Source organism: Palaemon carinicauda, chromosome 30 (genome assembly GCF_036898095.1).
Source record: "Palaemon carinicauda isolate YSFRI2023 chromosome 30, ASM3689809v2, whole genome shotgun sequence".
NCBI lineage: Eukaryota > Metazoa > Arthropoda > Malacostraca > Decapoda > Palaemonidae > Palaemon > Palaemon carinicauda.
In genome coordinates this window covers 77,568,752-77,590,540 of record NC_090754.1, presented here as the reverse complement: position 1 = coordinate 77,590,540, position 21,789 = coordinate 77,568,752, and the positions used below count along the sequence as shown (strand labels likewise).

At 39.7% G+C, this 21,789-nt stretch overlaps 1 protein-coding gene across 1 annotated transcript in view; it reads left to right on the top strand.

The window, feature by feature from the left end:
* Window positions 1–18,896, top strand: part of LOC137623307 (integral membrane protein 2C) — a 39,395-nt gene extending 20,499 nt beyond the window's left edge. The window contains exons 5-7 of the mRNA XM_068354105.1: window positions 4,553–4,667; window positions 7,756–7,902; window positions 15,140–18,896. Coding sequence (XP_068210206.1) covers window positions 4,553–4,667; window positions 7,756–7,902; window positions 15,140–15,267 — 390 coding nt within the window. The 3' untranslated portion in view covers window positions 15,268–18,896. The remainder of the gene's footprint in view (window positions 1–4,552; window positions 4,668–7,755; window positions 7,903–15,139) is intronic.
* The last annotated feature ends 2,893 nt before the right edge of the window (window positions 18,897–21,789 follow it).

Here is a 21,789-nt window from a genome sequence, read left to right as displayed (position 1 = left end):
TCTTGCTGTGTCTTGTACACAGAAACATTGTCCAATTTCTTTTCCAAATTTAGGTCTTGTATTTGATATGAATAGAAATGGATAAGGTGGCAGCACAGGTGGATGTTAAGACACCTGAATCTTTCTCAAAAACCTCCTGTTTCTCTGCATTTGCCCAAAATCTTTCTCAAAAGCCTCCTGTTTCTCTGTATCGACCCAAAATCTTTCTCAAAAACTTCCCGTTTCTCTGTATCGGCCCAAAATCTTTCTAAAAAAAACTCCCGTTTCTCTGTATCTGCCCAAAATCTTTCTCAAAAACCTCCCACTTCTCTGTATCGGCGCAAAACCTTTCTCAACCCCCCCCCCCCCCCCGTTTCTCCATATTGGGCCAAAATCTTTCTCAAAAATCTCCCATTTCTTTGTATCAGGCCAAAATTTTTCTCAAAAACCTCCTGTTTCTCTGTATTGGCCCAAAATCTTTCTCGAAAACCTCCTGTTTCTGTGTATTGGCCCGTATCGACTAAATCTAAAAAATGTTCTCTCCCAAGCGCTTCATATCATAAGTGGTAGACCTGCAGGTTTTTTCTCTGGCAGACCTTCCATCTAAAATGTTAACAGGACTAATGGAACCCATAGAAGAACACGATGATGATATTTCTCAATGAATCCGTGTTGGAGGGAGGCTGTCCTACTTCATCAGGTTTTGGAAGCCTTCGTCATGACTCCTGGTGGCTGTCTGTGGTCAATAAGGGCTATTGAATTCCTCTTATCCTCCAATCATCCTTTGTCCAAGGAACCAATACATTTTCCAATTTATCGAACCAATTCATAAAAGACCCATGTTTTGAAGATTATGATTGCAAAAAATCCTAGAAAAGAAGGAAATGGAAATCATTAATTCATTCCAGGGTTTTTACAACTAGTTATTCCTAATCCTCAAAGCATCAGGAGGTTGGAGACTGGTTCTAGATGTTTCGATATTAAAAAAGTTCATAATTTTTACTAATTATTTTATTGTAACACCATTGACAGTCTTGGGGGCCATAAGGAAAGTAGATTGGGTAATTTTGATAAGACTTGATATCTGCGTACTTTCACATTCTATGGGCCAGAATTCAAGGAATCTCCTTCGGTTTGTGAATGGTTTGAAGGTTTACAATTTCAAGTAGCTATGTTTGTCTCAAAACTGCTCTCCAATTCTCTACCTGGATGATGACTCTCATCTCAAAATGGATAAGATTACCTCAAACTGGGATCAATTTTTATACCTGAATGAAAATCTATTTTTTGTACGCTTCTTTGGAAAGGTTCAACAAGTGGCAATGCTTAAATAGCTGGAAGGATTGCGAATATTGGTTAAATTTGTATTATTATTATTACTAGACAAGCTACAGCCCAAGCTGGAAAAGCAGGGAGTTAAGCCCAAGGGCTCCCAACAAAGAAAAAAGCTCAGTGCAGAAAGGAAATAGAGAAATAACAAATAAACTATAAATGAGAAATAAGCAAAAAATATAAGATATTTAGGATCAGTAATATTAAAGTAGATCAGTCATATATAAGCTATGAACTGAGACTTGTTCCCACATGTTCAACAGAAAACCATTTGCAACAAATTTGAACTTCTGAAGTTCACTGATTTAAACTCTCAGATTAGGAAGATCATTCCACATTTGGGTCACAGCTGGAATGAAACTTACAGAATGCTTTGTTGGATTGAGCTTTATAATGGAGATGGCAAGACTGTTAGAATTAACAAAGGATGGTGTCAAAATTTAGAAAAAATCTTTTGCACCATGCACAAAGAAATAGCTGAACGGTGGTGCCAATGACAAAAATTTAATAGACTGCAAGCTTTAGTCCAACAAATTAAGGTGAGAGTCAGCAGCTGAAGACCAGACAGGGGTACAATATTCAAAATATAGAATAAAAGAATTAAACATTTCCCAAGGATAGCGTGATCACCAAAAAATCTTGAAAGACTTTCTTTCTTAACTTGCCAATTTTTTGTGTAATTGAAGTAGAAACAGACCAGATGTTATTTTCTAAAGGAAATTGGCAATCAATAATCTAACATAGAATTTTAAATGGACATTGTCAATGCAAAGCTCAGGATGTCAAGGAGCCACTGTCCTTGACGTACTCACAATCATACTTCGTGATTTGTTAGGATTCAGTTTTGTACCCCATAATTTGCACCATACACTATTTTCGCTAGGTCTCTATTAAGGAATTCAGCATCCATAGGTCTACAATCAGGAGATGGAATTGATGGATAGAGAGTTGTACCATAATATACAACTGTCTTGTTTTCTATGCCAAACTGCATATTGTGTAAATAGTGTGAAAAGTAATCGACCAAGAACCTTACCCTGAGAAACAATAGCTATAACATTCCTGTAGTCACTATAGTGCCCATCAATAACTCCTCTTTGCAATCTTTCACCTATGCATTTAATAATGATGCTAAGAAAAAACCCACCTATTCCTATCAGTTTAAAGCTTGGAAAAAAAGGGCTTTAGTATTAATAGTTGTCAAATGCAGCAATAGAATCTAGGCTAATCATACAAACTTCCTGACCGCAATCAAGGGATGTCTGTACAGCATTGGAAATCGTTAGAAGGGCATCAGATTTTCCAAGGTCTTTGTGAAAGCCAATTGGCAAACTATGGAACATTATTACTTTTATTAAGCATACCTATTTAGACATCTTTCCAAAAGACGTTCAAAAACTAGATGTGAGAGTTATAGAAGTTGAATGGTTAATCAGTATGGTTAGAGCTACCACAAACACATTTACCCAATTAGGTAACATTACTGATCCTCTAACAAGTGCAAAAGGAAGTTATTTTTGCTAGCTTTCAAAGTATAAGAAATTAAGCAGTCTTTATAAAATCCAAAGATGAAATATAATTTGGATCTGCACCTCCATAAGCATCGAGGCAAGGGTCTAGTATGTCTTTTCATTTCATGGGACCCCTCTTTCTGGTTATGGCTCTTTTTTCCTGTGCCCATACATACACTGAATAGTCTGGCCTATTCTTTACATGGTCTCCTCTTTCCTCATAAACCTGACAACACTGAGGTAATCGAACAATTATTTTTCACTCAAGCGATCAACTACTGCATGGTAATTGTCTATAAGTAACAAGTTTTGTTTGTAATGGGAGGTTTTCGACCCCATGACCAAAAAGCTTGCGGACTCATTCAACAAACAAAGTGTGTGTCACCCAAGCCTTGTTGTTTGATCTCCATGTAATGTTTAGCTGCTTTTTCCGGGTCTAGCACTTCTTAAAGCTTGTAAATTCTCTGAGTTATGTCAGACTTGGTTTGATTTTGCCATCCACGCTAGCATTAGCCCTGAACAGCAGGGTCAAACCGTCTTTCAGAAGCTTGTGAATAGAAATTGTCTTCTCTTCTGCATTAATGAAAGTCCTCCTGGGCATCTTCTTCTAAAAAAGACCATCTTGTTGCAGTTGAACACTTGCTGCAGCTTGTAAGACATGGAATCCATGAATGTTTTTAACTCAAAAATAAATTTCTGTTTACATTAGAGCTTGCCTTCTCTCGAAGTTTCTGAATCACCCACAACTCACTTTGAATGTTTCTTTTTCTTTGTCTACTGATGTTTCTAACCCCTTTTTAACAAGGTCAGTATACAATAAATTTGCCTTTTCGCAAATTGTTTTCAGTTACATCTGCTAATTGCATCTCATTGATCCATCTGAGAAGCAAGTTCTCAACATCATCCATAATACATGGCCATTGTTTCATCAATGTCAGCATCCCTTTTATAGCATCAATTGCTTTGATTTCTTTCTTTCTTCTGGATTATGCTTATCATGGATGTTGTACAAAAGTACATTTTTTGGTATGTCTGCCTTGCATAACTTTATCGTGTTTCTCGATTATTTCTTTTTTCAACTCTTAAAATAATCCTCTTCTTTCCTTCCTTCTTGATCATCTTATGGACCATTGTCTAGATGGTTGGTGGTGAATAATAACGATCAGAATTCTATAAAAGAAATTGAGGTCACAACTTTATAAAAGAACACTGTTAAAGGTGTAAGGTGATGCTGGTATGGCAGTTTTAAGGTATGAGCAAGGGGGATGCAATCAAAGGCAAAACAAAATGCTGTAAAAATCATATGACAACTGTGTAATGGTGCTGTGCGATATTTTATGCACAGCGCCTGCTAGCTTCGTTTGTATATTTTCCCTGGTTATAACATGCCCTCTCCTCCCCAATGACTAGTGATTTCAAGGGGCAAATGATCTAGTTTTGACTTTGAAAATGAAGAAAGCAAAGGAACAATGATATACCTACACCTAGTTAATTGCTGTCAATCTCAAGTCAGCTCCGTAATTAACTAGATGGGGGAGGCATTTTGCAAGGAAAAAAACTGTAAATTTTGAATTTCAGGGTGGGAATCAATATTGAAATAGGTTCAAGAAAGGACTAATAACATCAGATGAGTTTAGAAATAATAAATTTTATTAAAATTCAATTATTTAGGTAATGATTGATGGGATTGTAATGAATCATGGTTTTGATGAAAAAAAATTTATTTACAGAACAAGACTGCCATCATTGATTACACTTCTGGACGTTGCTTTGTGATGTCTCTTGATCGCAGACATGTCCTCCCACCTCGCACAGTATTTGACTTGGTCAAGAAAATGTGGATGGGTAAGTAACAATATGCTACTACTGTACTCTTGTTATCTGCATGTTTGGTACAGTCCACTCTCATTGCTCGTGATTAATTGATTTATGAAAATGGCCGTGTATACCAAACACTCTCACGTGAAACTAATTTTTCCCTTAAGAATACATGGTAAGTGTGTGTGATGTGGACCCTGAGTCTCCCCAACTTTTTCCATATTTTAACTAAATGAACTATGTTTTATCTTAATTAAATAACTATTAACTATGCATTATTATATTCAGCCCTGGATAGGTTTTGTGTTTTCACCAACATATTTAGCGGTGTGGGCCAGGGTCTAGGTCAATCCTGGCTCAAAAATATTCATTGAAAATTGTTTGTATATCAGTCTTTATTCTTGTTATAGCTAAAATAACTTGGAAGAATAGTAAAAACATCGGAAAAGCTAAATAAATTCCATCTAAATTTGTAATATTTGTTAAAAATAAATTGATAAAAAAATAACTATACAGGTACTCCTCACATAATGACGAGATAGGGACCGAAAAGTGGATCGAATTATACTCTTATTTTGAATATAACCTTAATTTTTAGTTATGGTATTATACATAAATACTTGTACAGCTTTTCTTTACAAAGTAAAGGGTATATTAAAGACTTATTTTTTGTTTTACAAAGTAGTTGGTATCATCATCATCATCTCCTCCTATGCCTATTGATGTAAAAGCCCTTGGTTATATTTTGCCAATCGTCTCTATCTTGAGCTTTTAAATCAATACTTCTCCATTCATCATCTCCTACTTCACACTTCATAGTCCTCAGTCATGTAGGCCTGGGTCTTCTAACTCTTCTAGTGCCTTGCGGAGCCCAGTTGAAAATTTGATGAACTAATCTATCTTGGGGGAGTGTGAAGAGCATGCTCAAACTATCTCCATCTACCCCTCACGATGATGATGATTGCTTGGTGGAGGATTAAAACTGATAGATGAGTGATCTTGAGTGGCAAATGAGCCATTTGTTGTTTATGGATGATACTGTTTTGGTTGCAGACTCGGAGGAGAAGCTGTGTCAAGTTATAAGATGCACAGAAAGGGAGAGTTATCAGAGAGTGAATGAAGATGTAAAGTGCTGGGATCAGTGAAGGGAGTGGTAAAGAATAGACGGTTAGGGATGAATATAAAGAGAACGCTGTATGAAAAAGTGGTTGTTTCAACTAGAATGTATAGATAGTTTTGGGGAATGAAAGTTGTGGCGAGACAGAAATTGCTAGGTCAAAGATTGAAACTGATAGATGAGTGATCATGAGTAGGAGGTGAATCAATTGTTGTTTGCGGATGATACTGTATTGGTTGCAGACTTGGAGGAGAAGCTATGTGGATTAGTGACAGAGTTTGGAAGGTTGTGTGAGAGAAGGGAGTAGCAAGTTAATATGGGTTAGAGTAAGGTTATGAGATGTAGAAGGGAGGGTACATCAGAGTGAATAAAGGATGTAAACTTAGGTGCAGTGAAGGAATTGGTAAAGAATAGATGGTTAGGGAAGAAAGTAAAGCGAGTTCTGTGTGAGTAAGTCAATTTTACCAACTGTGATGTATGGATTGGAGGTGTGGGGAATGAAAGTAATGGAGAGTCGAAGTTAAATGTTTTCAAGGAGTGTCTGGGGAGTAAGGGTGGTGAATCTCAGTTGGTTAGGGTTACGAACAATGTAGTGAGGGTGAGAAAGGGTGTGAGAAATGACTTATGAGTTTGTGTTGAGGTGATTTGGCATTGTAAAGAGGATGGAAAATGGTTGTCTGTCAAAGGTGATGAATGAAAGAGTTGATGGGAGAAGTGTTTATTTTATTTATTTATTTATCTATTTTATTTATTGATTAATTTTTTTATTTATTTTATTTTTTATTATATTTATTTATTTTATTTTTATTTTTATTTTGTTTTATTTCATATATTTTTTTTATTTATTTATTTCTTTTGTTTATTTATTTTATTTTATTTTTTATTTATTTTATTCATTTTATTTATACATTTTATTTATTTACTTATTTTATTTATTTATGTGTTTTATTTATTTATTTATTTCTTATTTTATTTTATTTATTTTATTCATTTTATTTATTTATTCATTTTATTAATTTATTTATTTTATTTATTTTATTTATTTTATTTCATTTACATATTTATTTTATATATTTATTTTATTTTTATCTTTTATTTTCTAGGGGTCAAATTCAGAATAAATTCTCCTAGGCTCCAAGTTGATAAGTCTTATTGAACTGTCTGTATTAAAAAAAAGGGGTCTAGGATTTGTCTAGTATTGTACATGTTAACTGTTACCTTTAGTGCATGTAGTCTGAGACCTAATCTACCAGGTGGGATTACACACAGGGGATGGTAGGTAAAGCTGTAAATTATTAAGCTTAGGATGCATTTGCAATAATCCTGCAACACTTTTTCAGGAAAAGTATGAGATGGTAAAGGTACCCTGACACTTGCACGACTTTTTGCCACAAATTTTTCGTGGCAAGTCGTGACATTTTGTGGCACGAACTGGAAGATAACAAAAAAAACAAAAATTACCTCAGAATCTCAGCTGACCTGTCCACATTGACACGAACTGGCACAACGAGTTCACGCATAGTTTGCGCACTTCCCGCATCGTTCCGACGAGTTCACGAACAGTTCACGCATAGTTCACGACCCGGTCACGAAATTTTGTCGTGACCAAAATTTTTAACATTTCAAAATGCTCGTGACGACATGCCATGATGTCACGACAGGTTTACGAACACTTCATGCCAGTTCACAACGAGTTCATGACTTGAGTCGTTACAATGCGTGCCACAAATTCGTGCAAGTGTCAGATTTGCTTAAGGAAAATTGAGGAACTGTAAAACTTAAGAATGTTCATACTATGGAAATTAATTTTTTTTTTCTTTTTTTTTTCACTGTATTTTCTTTTTGTTCTGTTTGATTATGGAAGGATAATCTTTATCATGGATGTAATTCATTTACTTAACAGTAAACTGTAGTATATACTAATGTACAAGTAATAATAGATTTCCACTAAATATTCCATTTTGAATATTACAAATGCTTAATTTTTTGTTCACATAGGCTATTACAACATTGATACTGGATTGGTGCGTCAAACCATGCGTGTGACTTATCCAGCCGTGAGTGATTATGAGCCTTTTGGAAAGTACATTTCTGATCAGTGCTCCAACTACCCAACTTATGTTCTTGTGGCGATCCAGTCACCAGGTCAGTATTAAATTACTATTTTCTTACTCATGTCATCACATTCAAATTTTGCCATTTTAAGAATACTAATGTCATTTTTTATTTTACAAGCTGTCACAGACATTTTTTTTTAATTGAAAAATGTGGCAATCTAAACAGGGCAATTTTCATCGGAGAATTCTCATACAGAATTTGGCACTTTTGTGAAGATATTCTATTAGGAATTTTTCTAAAAAGCCCAGTTGGTTAGAAATTTGCTATGGATGATATTTGCCCTTTTTATTTATTTCTGAAAATCTTGCTGTTTAGTATGAAGGTGCAATTTCTCAAGGTATTTCAGTATTTTTCAGATACCTCTTGAAACTTTTCTAGCAATCCCTTACTTGCTAAAGAGGGTTTTATGTTTTCACTAGGCAGTCAATCAAATGTTCTTGAGAACTTATTGTCTAAGCTTGAGGCTTTTCATTGCAAGACAAGTGAATCATTGGGTATCCTTTTCAGCATATCTTTTATCCAAGTTTAATGCCTTCTCCGTATCCAGAAGAACCTTATCACATATCTTCAAACTGACTTAGTGGTAGCAGAGCTAGTAACTATGTTTGATCATATTGATTTCGTCATCTTTAAAAATCTCCGGAATGGAAGACTCATTCTTCCCATACTTGTGCAAAAGTTCAGCAAAAGTGTTTTTTTTTTTTTTTTTTTTTTTTTTTTTTTTTTCTTGCTTGAATCAAGACTATTGGCCTCAACCAGGTGTTGGCCTGTACGAATAACCTCATAACCTCATCACACACTTAACCCTTTTACCCCTAGGCTATTTGGAAATTTCCAACCCTTAACCCCGAGGGGGTTATTTTTTTCCCAGCACGTTTTGCAGTATATATTTTTTTAAATTGCTCTAACAGCCTTAATTTTTGTTATAGAGAGGTCAGGTTGGTCTCATTCTCTTGGAAAATGCCCGAATTTTCTAAAAAAAAAAAATTTTTCAAAAATATGAAAAAAGACATTTTTATAGCATTTTTTTGCAAGGACGTACTGGTACGTCCATGGGGGTAAAGCGATGGCTTTTGTGAAACGTACCAGTACGTCCTTTGGGGGTAAAAGGGTTAACAATAGATAGCCACCACACAAGACTCTGAAAGAAACAAGGCAAATAGTGAGTCTATTGAAACTGAGCACACAGAAGACGCCTATGGGGCGCTTGCATCAAGCATCTTGCTCTACCGAGTGGCAAACAGACCATCAATTGGGTGTATTAGCTGATGATTTTAAAATTTTCCCCAGTGCTTTTAGTTTAGAGGCTGCAGTTGAGTAATTTATCAGCATATATATTTTTTTCAATGGTATCAAAAGTTCAATAGCATATCGATTAAATCAGCAGTTAAGGAAGTCTTATTATTCTAGGTCCAAGGAATTACCAGACTTATGAGTAGCCTCACTTATGATTTTCTCACACACTGACACCGCCATAGCCCTTGCCCTAGGAATGGCAATATATCAAAAAATTATTGGTTTCTTAAAACTGTGAATAAGCAGTAGACAAGTGTCTGTTTTGAGAAACCAAATTTTTAGGACAACATAATAGAGTAGCATACTGTTTGCAAGCAATTTTAAGATCTCTAATATCATGTAGTCCACAAATAGTATGATACACTAGTGAATACTGTCGCAGTCTGTGTTGCACTGTTCCGAATTCTACACAATATCACTAGAAAGAATAACTAATGAAAATAATGAAAAGACCTCATCATGCTTGAAAACAGCTCAAAATTGGAAACAAAAATATGTACATAACTCAAAAATACAAATGTAACCCATAGGAACAAAATGTTGGGTAAAATTGGTCAACATGGCTGAGTTGACACAACATTCAATGACTAGTACCATCCAGGATAGCACTCTTTTTAAAGGAAGAGCAGTAATAATGGGTTTGAGAATGAATACTAGAGAGGAAAATAAAAGGACAGATTGGGCAAAGGCAACATCTTGATAAACCACCAGATATCTTTGATCCTTCTACTAAGTCTTCCAAACAAACATAAGACTTACCCGGTGGTTATATAAACATAGCTTTAGTCTCTGACGTCCCGGCAGAAATTCAAAACTCGTGGCAATCGCAGATTGAGTAGCCAGGTGTACCACCTGCGCGCCCTCTGGCGAAGGTACTTAAAACCATTCCATGATTCCTCAGATTTTCTCTGCCACTCACGCCGGCAACATCGTTGGATATTCACTCGTTATTAACCTGAATTTTGGGAGTTATCTTGGTGATGTACTACTAAATTGGTTATTGGCATTCGCTTATTTTGATTTTCTTTGGTACTGTATTTGATCGCTATGTTCATAGCTTAAAAGGTAGGATTAGAGGTTTTTTCAACCTACTGTAAAACTTAACGAACCCATTCCTGAAAACAATGACGGAAGGAACACCGCCAACACTATGACATCACAGTCATCTGACGTAAAGTACGTAGTTACTACATTGTATGACTTGCATTTTCATTTCTTTTTCGATGCAGAGAATGGAAAGTAAAACTCAACTTACAAACTAAAAGTAGTTAAGTTTTTATAATATAAAGGAATATATTATTTTTAAGAATATATTTGTCCTATTAGTGTTCTTTATCTAGATGATCATCGATCTATTTTCAGAGTTTAAATAAACTAGCGTACAGTTAAAGTTACGCTACGCAGTTCTCTGTCAATCGATACAGTATTACAAATTTCTTTGTATCGTTATTTATGAAAAGTAAAATTCTACTTAAAAACTTAAGTATTTAAGTTCTTATAATATAAAAGGAATATATTATTTTTAAGAATATATTTGTCCAATTAGTATACTTTATTTAGAGAATCATCGATCTATTTTCAGAGTTCAAATAAAACTAGCGTACAGTTAAATTTATGCTATGTTGTTCTCAGTGTGTTTTTCCCCAGCGGAGGCCGCAATAATGGAGGACACGGCCCAGGACATAGTCAGCGTCACGTCTTGGCTGGACTGGTGGGCCTGTACCCTAGTGGGTTTCCAGTCCTCTTCTGATCTCTCCGTGCCGAAGAATCAGACTTTATTGCAGGAACTGATCCGCTCAGGAGGGAAGGCGATGAAGTTCCTCACATTCCAGTCCCTCTCGCAGACTGCTAACTGGGTCCTACAGAAGAGAGACACTGTCCTCAGTAAACTACTCCGTAGGCTACCCGAGAGGGAGGCTAGGTGCCTGAGGAGCTCCCCCTGAAGGCAGTCGAGGAAGTGATGGAGAGAGTGAGGAAAATCAAGGAGGCAGGAGAGTCCAGGCCCCCAGCGGCAAGACGTCCTGCGCATAGAAGAACTGCTCCAGACAGTCCCCACTCCTCGTCAGCCCAACCCAGAAGAGATTCCACTTTGGTTTCCTGGCATCAAGCCTCGCAGCCCTCCCGCAGGGGAAGCACGACCCCGGAGGCCTCCTTTAGGCTTGGCTACTCGAACTCCAGGAGAGGACGTTCGAGCCGCGCCTCCAGGAGAAGGTAGGGAGAGAGGCCCCCACTCCTGCCGAAGCCTCAGGTAGGGGGATGCCTCAAACACTCTTGGCAAGCTTGGCGGGACAACGGAGCAGATCTGTGGACCGTAGCAGTCCTGAGGGACGGGTACAGGGTGCCCTTCCTGGCGGACCCGCTCCCTCTAATTCCCGACCAACAGGCGGAGTGGTTGGCTCCCAAGGACCCCTTAAAGAAGGTGGCATTACAGAAGGAAGTGCCGGCCATGCTCGCAAAAGGGGCATTGGAGCTAGTCAAGAACCCCACCCCGGGGTTCTACAGCAGGCTCTTCCTGGTGGAGAAGGCAACAGGGGGTTGGAGGCCGGTCATAGATCTGTCGGCGCTCAACAAGTTCGTATGCAAGACCGACTTCAAGATGGACACCCCTAAGTCGGTAATGGCAGCCTTGAGGGAGGGAGACTTCATGATGTCTCTAGATAGACCTCAAGGACGTATATTTTCAGATCCCTGTCCACCCCTCCAGCAGGAAGTTCCTAAGGGTGAAATGGGGTGCCCAAGCATTGCAGTTCAAGTGCCTATGCTTCGGGCTGTCGACAGCTCCTCAGGTCTTCACGAGGGTATTCACAACAGTTTCAGTCTGGGCTCACGAACAGGGCATCCACCTGAAGGAGCAGGGCGCGAACCTTCTACGGTTCTGCAAGGAATGGGGTATCACCGTCAACCTAGAAAAGTCACAACTGATACCCTCCACCAGGGTGACCTACCTGGGGATGGTTCTAGACACCAAGTTCGGGAGGGCCTTCCCCTCCTCAGAGAGGTTAGAAAATCTAGACCGAATAATTCTCCCCTTCCTATCAAACCTTCCAAGGAGAGCCAAAGACTGGCAGAGTTTAGTGGGCCACCTGGTGTCGCTGGAGAAGTTAGTCCCCCAGGGGAGACTCAAGCTAAGGGCGGTTCAGTGGAACCTAAAAGAATTCTAGACCCCGGGGGAGTCCCCGCACAAGCTGGTCACGGTGTCCACGGAGACAGAGGAAACCCTGAAATGGTGGCACGACAGGGCGAACGCCGTCAAGGGAATGCCCTTCGCGATCGATTCCCCGGAGATGCTGCTCTTCACGGACGCATCAGAGGAGGAATGGGGAGCCCATCTTTTCGACGAATCAGCAAAGGGGAAGTGGTCCCCCGAAGAAAAGAACCTTCACATAAACATCCTGGAACTGATGGCGGTTCAGAGGGCGTGCGTAGAATTCGTCCACCTTCTCCGAGGGAACACGGTGGTACTGATGTGCGACAGTGCCACAGCGGTAGCCTATATGCAAAAGCAACGAGGGCTAAAGTCGAAAGAGTTGTGCAGTCTCACGACAAAGATCCTGGAATGGACCGCAAAGGAGCACATCGAGGTCACAGCCAGGTTCATTCTAGGGAAGAGGAACGTCCTAGCCGACGGCCTCAGCAGGATGGGCCAGGTGGTAGGGTCGGAGTGGTCCCTACACCCAGTAGTGGCTCAGACGGTCATCCTGAAGTGGGGGTCGCCGATAATGGACCTCTTCGCCACAAAACTCAACGCATAGCTCCCCGTGTTCTGTTCTCCAGTCCCAGACCCAGCAGCAGCGTTTGAGGACGCCTTTCAACACTCTTGGGACAATCTCGACGTGTATGCTTTCCTTCTCTTCGGGACCCTCAGGCAGGTCCTCAACAGTTGAGTCAGACGAGCAAAGAACCTGTGGATGACTTAGGTAGCGCCCTGGTGGCCGGAGAGAGAGTGGTTCGCAGACCTAAAGGAACTGGCGGGCCTTCCACCCTGGCCGCTTCCGGACAGAGAAGACCTCCTCCGTCAGCCCCACTTTCAAAGGTTTCACGAAAACCCTCGGTCCCTCCGCCTACACGCGTGGATGCTATTGAGCGGCTCCTGAGGAGGGAGGGATACTCATTGAAGACCACAACAAGGATGTCAGGTTACCTGAGACGGTCCTCAGTCACGGTTTATCAAGCTAAATGGGCCACTTACACAAAATGGTGTGCTTCTCAGAACCTCAGGCCGTTGGAGGCCTCCATTCATCAGATAGCAAATTTCCTAGTCCATCTGAGAGATGACGTAGGCATGTCTATCCCGGCCATCAAAGGTGTCCGAGCTGCCTTGGGACAGGTCTTTCTCCTCAAGGGTCTAGATCTAGGAGCTTCCCGGCAGATCTCGATGCTCATCAAGAGGTTCTAACAATCGTGTTCTCCCCGTTCCTCTGGAGTCTCGCAGTGGGACGTTGCCAGAGTTCTTAAATCCCTGTCTGAGCCACCCTTCGAACCCCTCAAGGACATCCTAGACAAAGACCTCACCCTCAAGACTGTCTTCCTTCTCGCCCTGGCCTCGGCTAAACGAGTGAGCGAACTCCATGGGCTGTCGTACGAGATTTCGCACTCGAAAGGTTGGAAGGATCTAAGTTTCAAGTTCTTGCCCGATTTCATGGCCAAGACGCAGAACCCAGCCTCTTGGGATCCTAGGTTTGAGGTATTTTCAGTGCCAGCGATTCCTCGATCAGACAATCCAAAGGATTTGTTGCTATGCCCAGTCAGGGCAGTTAGAAAATACCTGGAAAGGACAGCCAGACTTCGCCCAGGGATTTAGAGTCTGTTCATTTCCTCGGGCTCGGTGAAGAAAGCGGTGTCCAGGAACACCATCTCCTTCTGGTTACGACAAGTGATTAAGAGAGCGTATGACAGTGCCGGATCCTCGGTGCCCCTAAGCCGCACCCCCATAATATTTGGGGCCTGAGCACTTCACTAGCCTTCGAGAAGAACATGGCTGTGGGCCAGATTCTGAAGGCGGGCACATGGTCCAGGCAGTCCACGTTTACGGCCCACTACCTGAAGGACTGTACTAGGAAGTCTCTGGACTTCTCCATTGATTGGTCCGGTCATTTCTGCGCTCCAAAAAGGTTTAAGGTTGAAGCCCCGGGGAGGCCCGTGGAAAGTAATTCCAAGCGATAAGTTCCTTCCTTACTACTTTTTCCCCCCCTTGTCCCTGCTTCCCCTCCATTCCCTTTTTCCCTTACTCCTCCCATGTGAGAAACGTTCAGTGGAGACGCCCATGTCCGGAGGATCTTACAGAGATGAGTTACTTAGACACTAAATAGTTTTTTGCGCAGTTCTCCACAAGTCTCATATCCAGTTGGTGGTCAGAAGAACCTAGCCTCCTATCTAGGTTCAATCATTATTATCCAGCAGGTCTCTCGGTCCGTAAGACTACCCCCGACTCCTAAAGTATAAGTCTCCTAAGAAAGTAGTTCGAGGTAAGTACTCCATGTTGGAACAAATCACAAATTTTAAGTAATTTGTATTTTTCCTAACAGTACTTACCTCGAACTACTTTTGGGTTATTGCCCGCCCATCCTTCCCCGAGTGACTTACAGGAGTTTGATAACATATTTATCAAAAGCTTACTGATGACCGAGACCTAGCCACGCGCTCTCGCTGACCCAGGTCGCCTCAGGGCGAGTATTCATCCGCCACAGAGGAACCCACTATAGAAAACAGAGATAGGGCAAAATACACAAAATTCTGGTCGGTTGGGAGGATAATCCCAGATACTCCTAAGAAAGTAGTTGGAGGTAAGTACTGTTAGGAAAAATACAAATTACTTTAAAATATGTGATTTTTTTAAAAATGATAAGTAAATGCTTTGTGTATTTGGATGGGTTCTGAAAACATCAGAGGCTCAAGAACTTTCTACATATTAATCAAGTGATCCTAACCAGTACTGTAATTTTTTCCTCATTGTTTAATTTTTTTTCAGGTGTGAAAAAACGTAGCGTAGATGATCAGGTTACTGACGAGGCTATGGAGTTTGTAGAGTTTGCAGGGAACAAGATTGTTTTGTTCACAATTTTGGAGCCTGAACCTGAAGCACTGCAACAGCAGTAGAAAAATGTAGTGATCTACAGTGGTTGTGTATTATGAAGTTTGAGGGAAATCCACACATATACTGTGGTTATATTTCAGTACTGGATTATGCACTGAAGCTCTAAGAGAAGTTGCTGTATCAAACTAGATCCATGTTGGTACAAGTTGATGCTGATTAGTTACATTGGCCATGATGATCTGAATGAATGTCATGAATTGAAGGCTTCTTTCAATATTCATTCGTCACAGTAGATTGGAAGTTAGTTTTAACTTTTTCTATTGGCAGTGTTATTTTGGTTTGTTATATTGAAATATTTTTATTACCTCCTGTGCTTGTTGAACAAATTAATATTATAAATGTGTAAATACACATTGCATATTTATCTATAAAGTATATACATATATATAGGTACAGTGTGTACATATACATATAATGTATATGTTTATGTATGAAATGCAGATTAATCAATATATACAGTATGCTCAAAATATTTAATTTTTCACATTCACAACTTTATAGTTTGTTCAACACTTATTATTATTCATTGGAGTGATTTACAGAGTCTGTTCAAGTAAGGAATATTTCTGTGATTAAGAAATCCTTTGCTACAAGAGCTTGATCAGTCAGAGACCTCAGGATAGATTAATCTTGAAAATAAAAAGATTTTAAGTGGTTGTATAGATCCTTGATAAGCAAGTACAGGGTAATGGGTTGGGGCTAGGGTAACTTCCTATTTTTGCTCAGTAAAATCGATGGGCATACAATATAATTAGTCTTTTGTAATTGTATAATTTTTATTTTTGCAGTTATCAAAGAAAAGAGGTTTAACTCACAAATGTATTGTGATTATAATAAGTTGCATAGTTCTATATTCAGAACAGGAATTATGTCATACCACCTTCAATTTTATATATTGTAAGAGTGCTTTTGGTTTAAAGAAAGGTATTAACCGTTTTCCTATAAAGATACTGTATTACCCTTAAATTGTGTAAATGATTTTAAAAAAGCTGCAATTTTATTGATATAGATAAAGTTTTTCTTATACCTAGACAGTTTATAGACCTAAAACCTTTTGCTAAAATAGAAAAGTTATTTTGCAGTTTGGTTGAAAATTTAGCATTAGCTGGTTATGTTTTTTTTTCCTTTTCGTACATATATCAATTGTCTAAATTCCTGTAAACGCTTTGTTAGTGTTGTGTGAAATACTGTTGTATTCAGATATTAATGTTTGTTTCATAATATTGGAACTGTAGATGTTTAGATGTTCCAAAACCCCACTTCATTGTATTCATTGTATAGCAGGGGATGTTTTTAAAAGTTTTATAAGACATATAATATTATACACCAATTCTTTATCATTTGTCAATACACTTACAATGTAGGAGAGCTTTCTCAAGTTTTATAAGACATATAATATTATACACTAATACTTTATCATTTGTCAATACATTTACAGTGTTGTAGAGCTTTCTCATATAAAGGACAAGCTTACTTCATATATTCTGCTTAGGGTTAATTTGAAAAAAGATGCAAGATACACTGTCATCTATTGATATCGGAGAATGCTTGCTATTCAAGTCGGATTAAAAAAAAAACAATGATGATTTCCATAGAAAATATACTTTGAAAAAATGGGAAATTGTTCAGCAGAGGTGAATGAACATTTCAGTTACTGTTAAAATAATCTTGAAGAAATGATATCACTAGGACATATCGTAGGGATAAAAATTTCATCATTCACTTCCACTTTACACTGTTAAGTTACTACTCTAAAATTAATTCAACTTATTTAATTTCAGAATGAAATGGATAGCCCTACAAGGTTTAGGAATTTGAACTCGAATCCATCTAATAAAATCAATACCTCTCTTAAAATTATTCAGCTTCATTCATAACTGTTTCTTCAACTTTTAACAAATATACAAAGGAGGCTAGTAATTTACTTGGGTACCTAAAAAAATATTTAGTATTTTGAGCACGGCAATGAAAACCCCAATTAGCTGGGTTGATGTTGAAAATAACTATCTTTATTCAATGTCTTGATTAATTGTGTTTATAGATATACCAGTCTTTATATTTTGTTATATTTCTGTACTTTACTGAAGAAGTGGTATGATTTGTACTTGAGTGCACCCATCTTCTTAGGATTCTAAAATTTCAACTCTAGTTCATCCAGATAGGAGATAAGTAAACTTCAGTTTTGCAGATATACATTGAATTAGCAATTTAATAAAGTTTGATATAGGCAAGTTGGTGTGATCTTGTTCATTTTAGATTTTTACTTTTCAAGTCTGCTGTGTTGATAGGTAAAATCTCAAGAGTATCCTACGAAAACTTCCGTTTCATTTTAATGTCAAAAATTCTCTTAGGATACTATAGAATGGTATTTTGTAAACATTTGAAAGTTAAATATACTGAAGGTAGAAGAGTATTGCAAAGGAGGCTGATAGTGAGAGAAAAGTACTGTAATTATATTGTGATTTAGTATAATTGGAAAATTATTAATTACTACAGCCTTTAGAAGACAATAATCCATCAGGTACATGGGGTAAGATTCTACAGAAAATTTTATACAGTATACTCTTATATCTTGAACAGTTCTATAGTAAAATTTTATAAGAAATGAGATATAAGGGTATATTGTATAAAAATTACATATCTTCAACTTGCATATAAATGTTTGTTTTAAGAGGCGGATTTAGTATAGAGTATGTTAAATATTGCTTAATCTATGTGTATTGAATGGTTTGTCTGTTTTGTTGTTTGAAATGGGATATCTAAAATTTCAAAAGAAATTCTACCTCTGTAATCACTAATAGGGGTGTTATACAAAGCATGTGGATTTTTATTGCAGCATCTTTAGTGGGATAAGGCACAGTTAATGTGTCAGTTCAGTACTCACTAAAATCATATCAATTGGTAATTTTACAATTTTTGATTCACTAATATCTCATATGGTATGTAACGCATGTTTTTATTAATTGAAAAGTTGATTGAGAAAATTTTAAAAAGTTTGAGGTTTGAATACTGTGTAACCTTATTTTACTCTTCCAGCTTGGCAAGAAAGTAATCCATACTAATTAAGTATGTTGTAATTCACGCAGAAGTTCATTTGGAATTCATTAGATAACTTGGATAGTTGTCACATTTGTACTGCTTCTCCTCTTCTCATTGCTGGTCATCCTAGCAGAGGGAGATACAAGTCTATGGTACTTAGTGGTTAGTTACTTTGAAGCAATGCTGTAGTGATATTATTTAAATGAGAAAGCAATTTATTCATACACTTTGAGAGAAATGTCATCCCCTACTTAAGCTAGATTTAAGGAATGACAGTGATTTGATCAAGTATTTTGAATAAATATCGACTGTAAATATTGATTGTGCCGATAAGTATTAAACAAATGGGCATTATTATTAAAATTTAAGACTTCAAATTCAAAATACTTGAGTGAAAGTTATGGGGGCTGGAGTAGTCACTTGCAGTCACCAACTATAAAAGACTATATTAACATTTTATATAGGTAGTAAAACAAAGTATCAGTGTGTGTTTTATGTCCAAGTCATTATTACAATGTGTACATTATATTGTGCAGTTTCTAAATTCTACCCAATTCAGAGTTATTGGACAGTAAAATATTACATTGTTAAATGTTTTTCAATACTCCTGTTTATTGTATATACTGTAAAATAATTCAGGTTTACTACATTATTTGTTTTAAAACTTGTTTGTTAACTTTTTTGTTCTGAAGCGGTATATTTTCATGAACTGCCTTTATAGGAGGGTGCTGGGATTTCCCAGTCTTAACCAGAAAAATCCAGATAAGTCTCCCCCTAACTCCCTAATCTCAAGGTGCCAGTATACGACCGGATGTTAACTCGGTTCATGACCAGGCTAGAGACTCCAATCCAGTTCTGGTCCCCGTTGCATGCGGTCATATCTCTCATCTAACCAGATTTTATCCAGTGTTGCATTCCTCGTGTTGGTTGTGTTTATCATGCAGCATGGAAAGTGAGTGTGTTTAGCGTTGTTGTCCAGGTGCGATCGAAAAATCTTGGGGTTCTTTTCTTTCGTGGCTGGGGATAGATCCCCACTTTGTGCACCACGTGACGAGGTTGTCTGTGTTTTTGTAAAAACTTGTGTTCCCAGTGTGCGGGTTGGCCCGAGTTGCAGTGGAATATTATGGCCACCAAGAAAAAGAAGAAATTGAAGAATGACTGGTTGCAGTAAGGGAGAAGTCAGGACACAATCACAACTTCCACTCCAGCCAATTTAAGTTTTGTCCTACCCTATCCTTCTTCATCGCCGTCGGGGTATCCCGGTGAACTCTGTTCGTTGGGGGTTGTTCCCCTTGCATGGACTTTAAGCAGTTTCTTCGGAGTTGTTCGACGAAGCCATTTTCCATGCTGGTTTGGGCGGGGTTTGGTTTCAGTGGGATTCCCTCCGTGGAAATTCTGTCATAGATAGAGGGGCCATTTGTTTCTCCTCACATAAGACCACAATTCTTGAGATTACTACATGGCCCATGTGCGTTCCCCCCCATCTTCACTTCCTGCGACCTCAATGCTAGACCACGTGGCAGGCACCATCTTCGATGATAGACCACGTGGCAGGCACCATCTTCGTTACACGTTGCCTCACTGCTGGACCAAGGGGCTGCCTCGGGCCATATGCCGTCTTTGCTACCAGCTGCATTGATGAGGGATGGCCTGGGGCCCCCCCTTTTCTTCGCGAGGACTTCCTGAGTTCCCTAGACTAGCAGATGGGCTCTAGGTCAGGTCCTCCCCTCTGCTCCTTCAGGTCTCCCCAGAGTGACATGCAGGCGCTCTGGATGTCCGTTGGCACGTCGTCATATACAGCAGATCAGAGGTCTTGCTAGTCGTCGTAAGGTAGTAGACCCTCCTATGAGCCACTCTAGGTTCAGCAGGGCAGGAAAAGGGAATGGTCCAGATCCCCCTAGCTCAAGATCATCTCCTCGGGCAGGGACAGGAGTTGTAGGAGGCCTTTGTCATATGCCAAGGATGGATCTGCCACGGTGGTGACAGTAAGGACAGGAGTCATAAGAGGCCTTTGTCATATGCCAGGGATGGGTCTGCCAAGTCGGTATCCAGTCACAGTTGCCGTTTTCACAGTCAGAGAGGAGGTTGCCGGTCTGGCCTTGACTGTTCCTGTTCGTCCAGCAAACAATACGCTTTCCAAGATAGGTGAAGCCCAGCCATAGAGGGACCTCCCACTGCCACCTGCTCTGTTCCATCTGCCTGGCCTTGGGCCACCACAGATGGTGCCAATCTGTCTCACTCTCAGCACAGGGACTACACTGGTGGGTGTCATACGCTGTTCAGTTAATGATCCCGGGACACTTCCGCTCCACTCCCGTTGCTAGGGAAGTCTTAATTTTGTGTGGAAACCAGTGTTATAGACACACCTAGAAGGAGGATTCTTCCAGGCCAGGGGAGGACCAGTGGTCCCCGGATGAGATGTCAGTCTTCCAGAGGGTCATCACCTTAATCTGTTGATGCAATGGCATTCCTAGCCTGCCGCGTTTTCCCCGCTCTGCTGGGCACCTTGTAGGTACACATCTTGTTGGGCAGTCCACAGGAAATCTATCTGACCCTGGGCCTTTCCATGTCACAGGCCACCTCACAAGCCTTCACCAGCCAGGAGGAAGCCATCGCTGGACTGAAGAACTCCCCCTGGACGTACAGTTCCAGCAAACTTCTGCCACCACCAAAGGCTTGTTAGAGACATTTCTACACTCTAGAAGGCCTCCCAACAGGACACAAGTCAGTGTAGGTCAACTTACCAGCACTCATCCTAGGCAACTCGTAGGACAGGATGTTGAACTTCTCTGTGCACAAGGCCACGTCTATGGAAGTCTAGGCCTGGTCGGCCGCCCATGTAGCTTCCTGGGCAGACCTATGAACGGCAGTGGTTTCTAAGTTTGCATGGAACACATTCCCTCCAAATTGGCAAGGGATCAGTTTCGTTAACTTGTGCTGTCAGGAGGTAGGGCAGTAAACTTCCTGACGGCTTTAGATCTCACCCAGTGGGCTAACTGGGTCCAACGAAGGAGGGACACCCTGCAGCCCTGGCTGCCCAGGAAGACTGAGAGCAAGGCTTGCTCCTCAGGAACGCGTCGGTCATGGGAGTGTCTCCGGAGCACCTTGTAGAAGAGACCCAAGAGAAGAGGTGCAAGGCCGACCAGGACGTGGTGCTCAACAGAACCTTCTCAGGAATGCAGGCTTCCTATCACCCTAGACCAGCTCGCTTGCCTTGGCCAGCGCCACCACGCCCTTGCCTTCGGGATCATCATCAATACGTTCATACTCCCTGTTGAATGGTAGAATGTATTCTTCACTATCCCCCTCATGAGCGTGTTCGGTATTAGACGAAGAATCAACCAACCTTGGTGTGTGATACTTCTTTGCTTTAGTTTGGATTGCTGATCGAGCATTTATCCAGATGCTCAACTAATCCCTTCAGGCTGCTCACTTCTTTCTGTTCCCCTCCTACTAAGCATGAGTCTCCTATGAAGGTAGTTAAG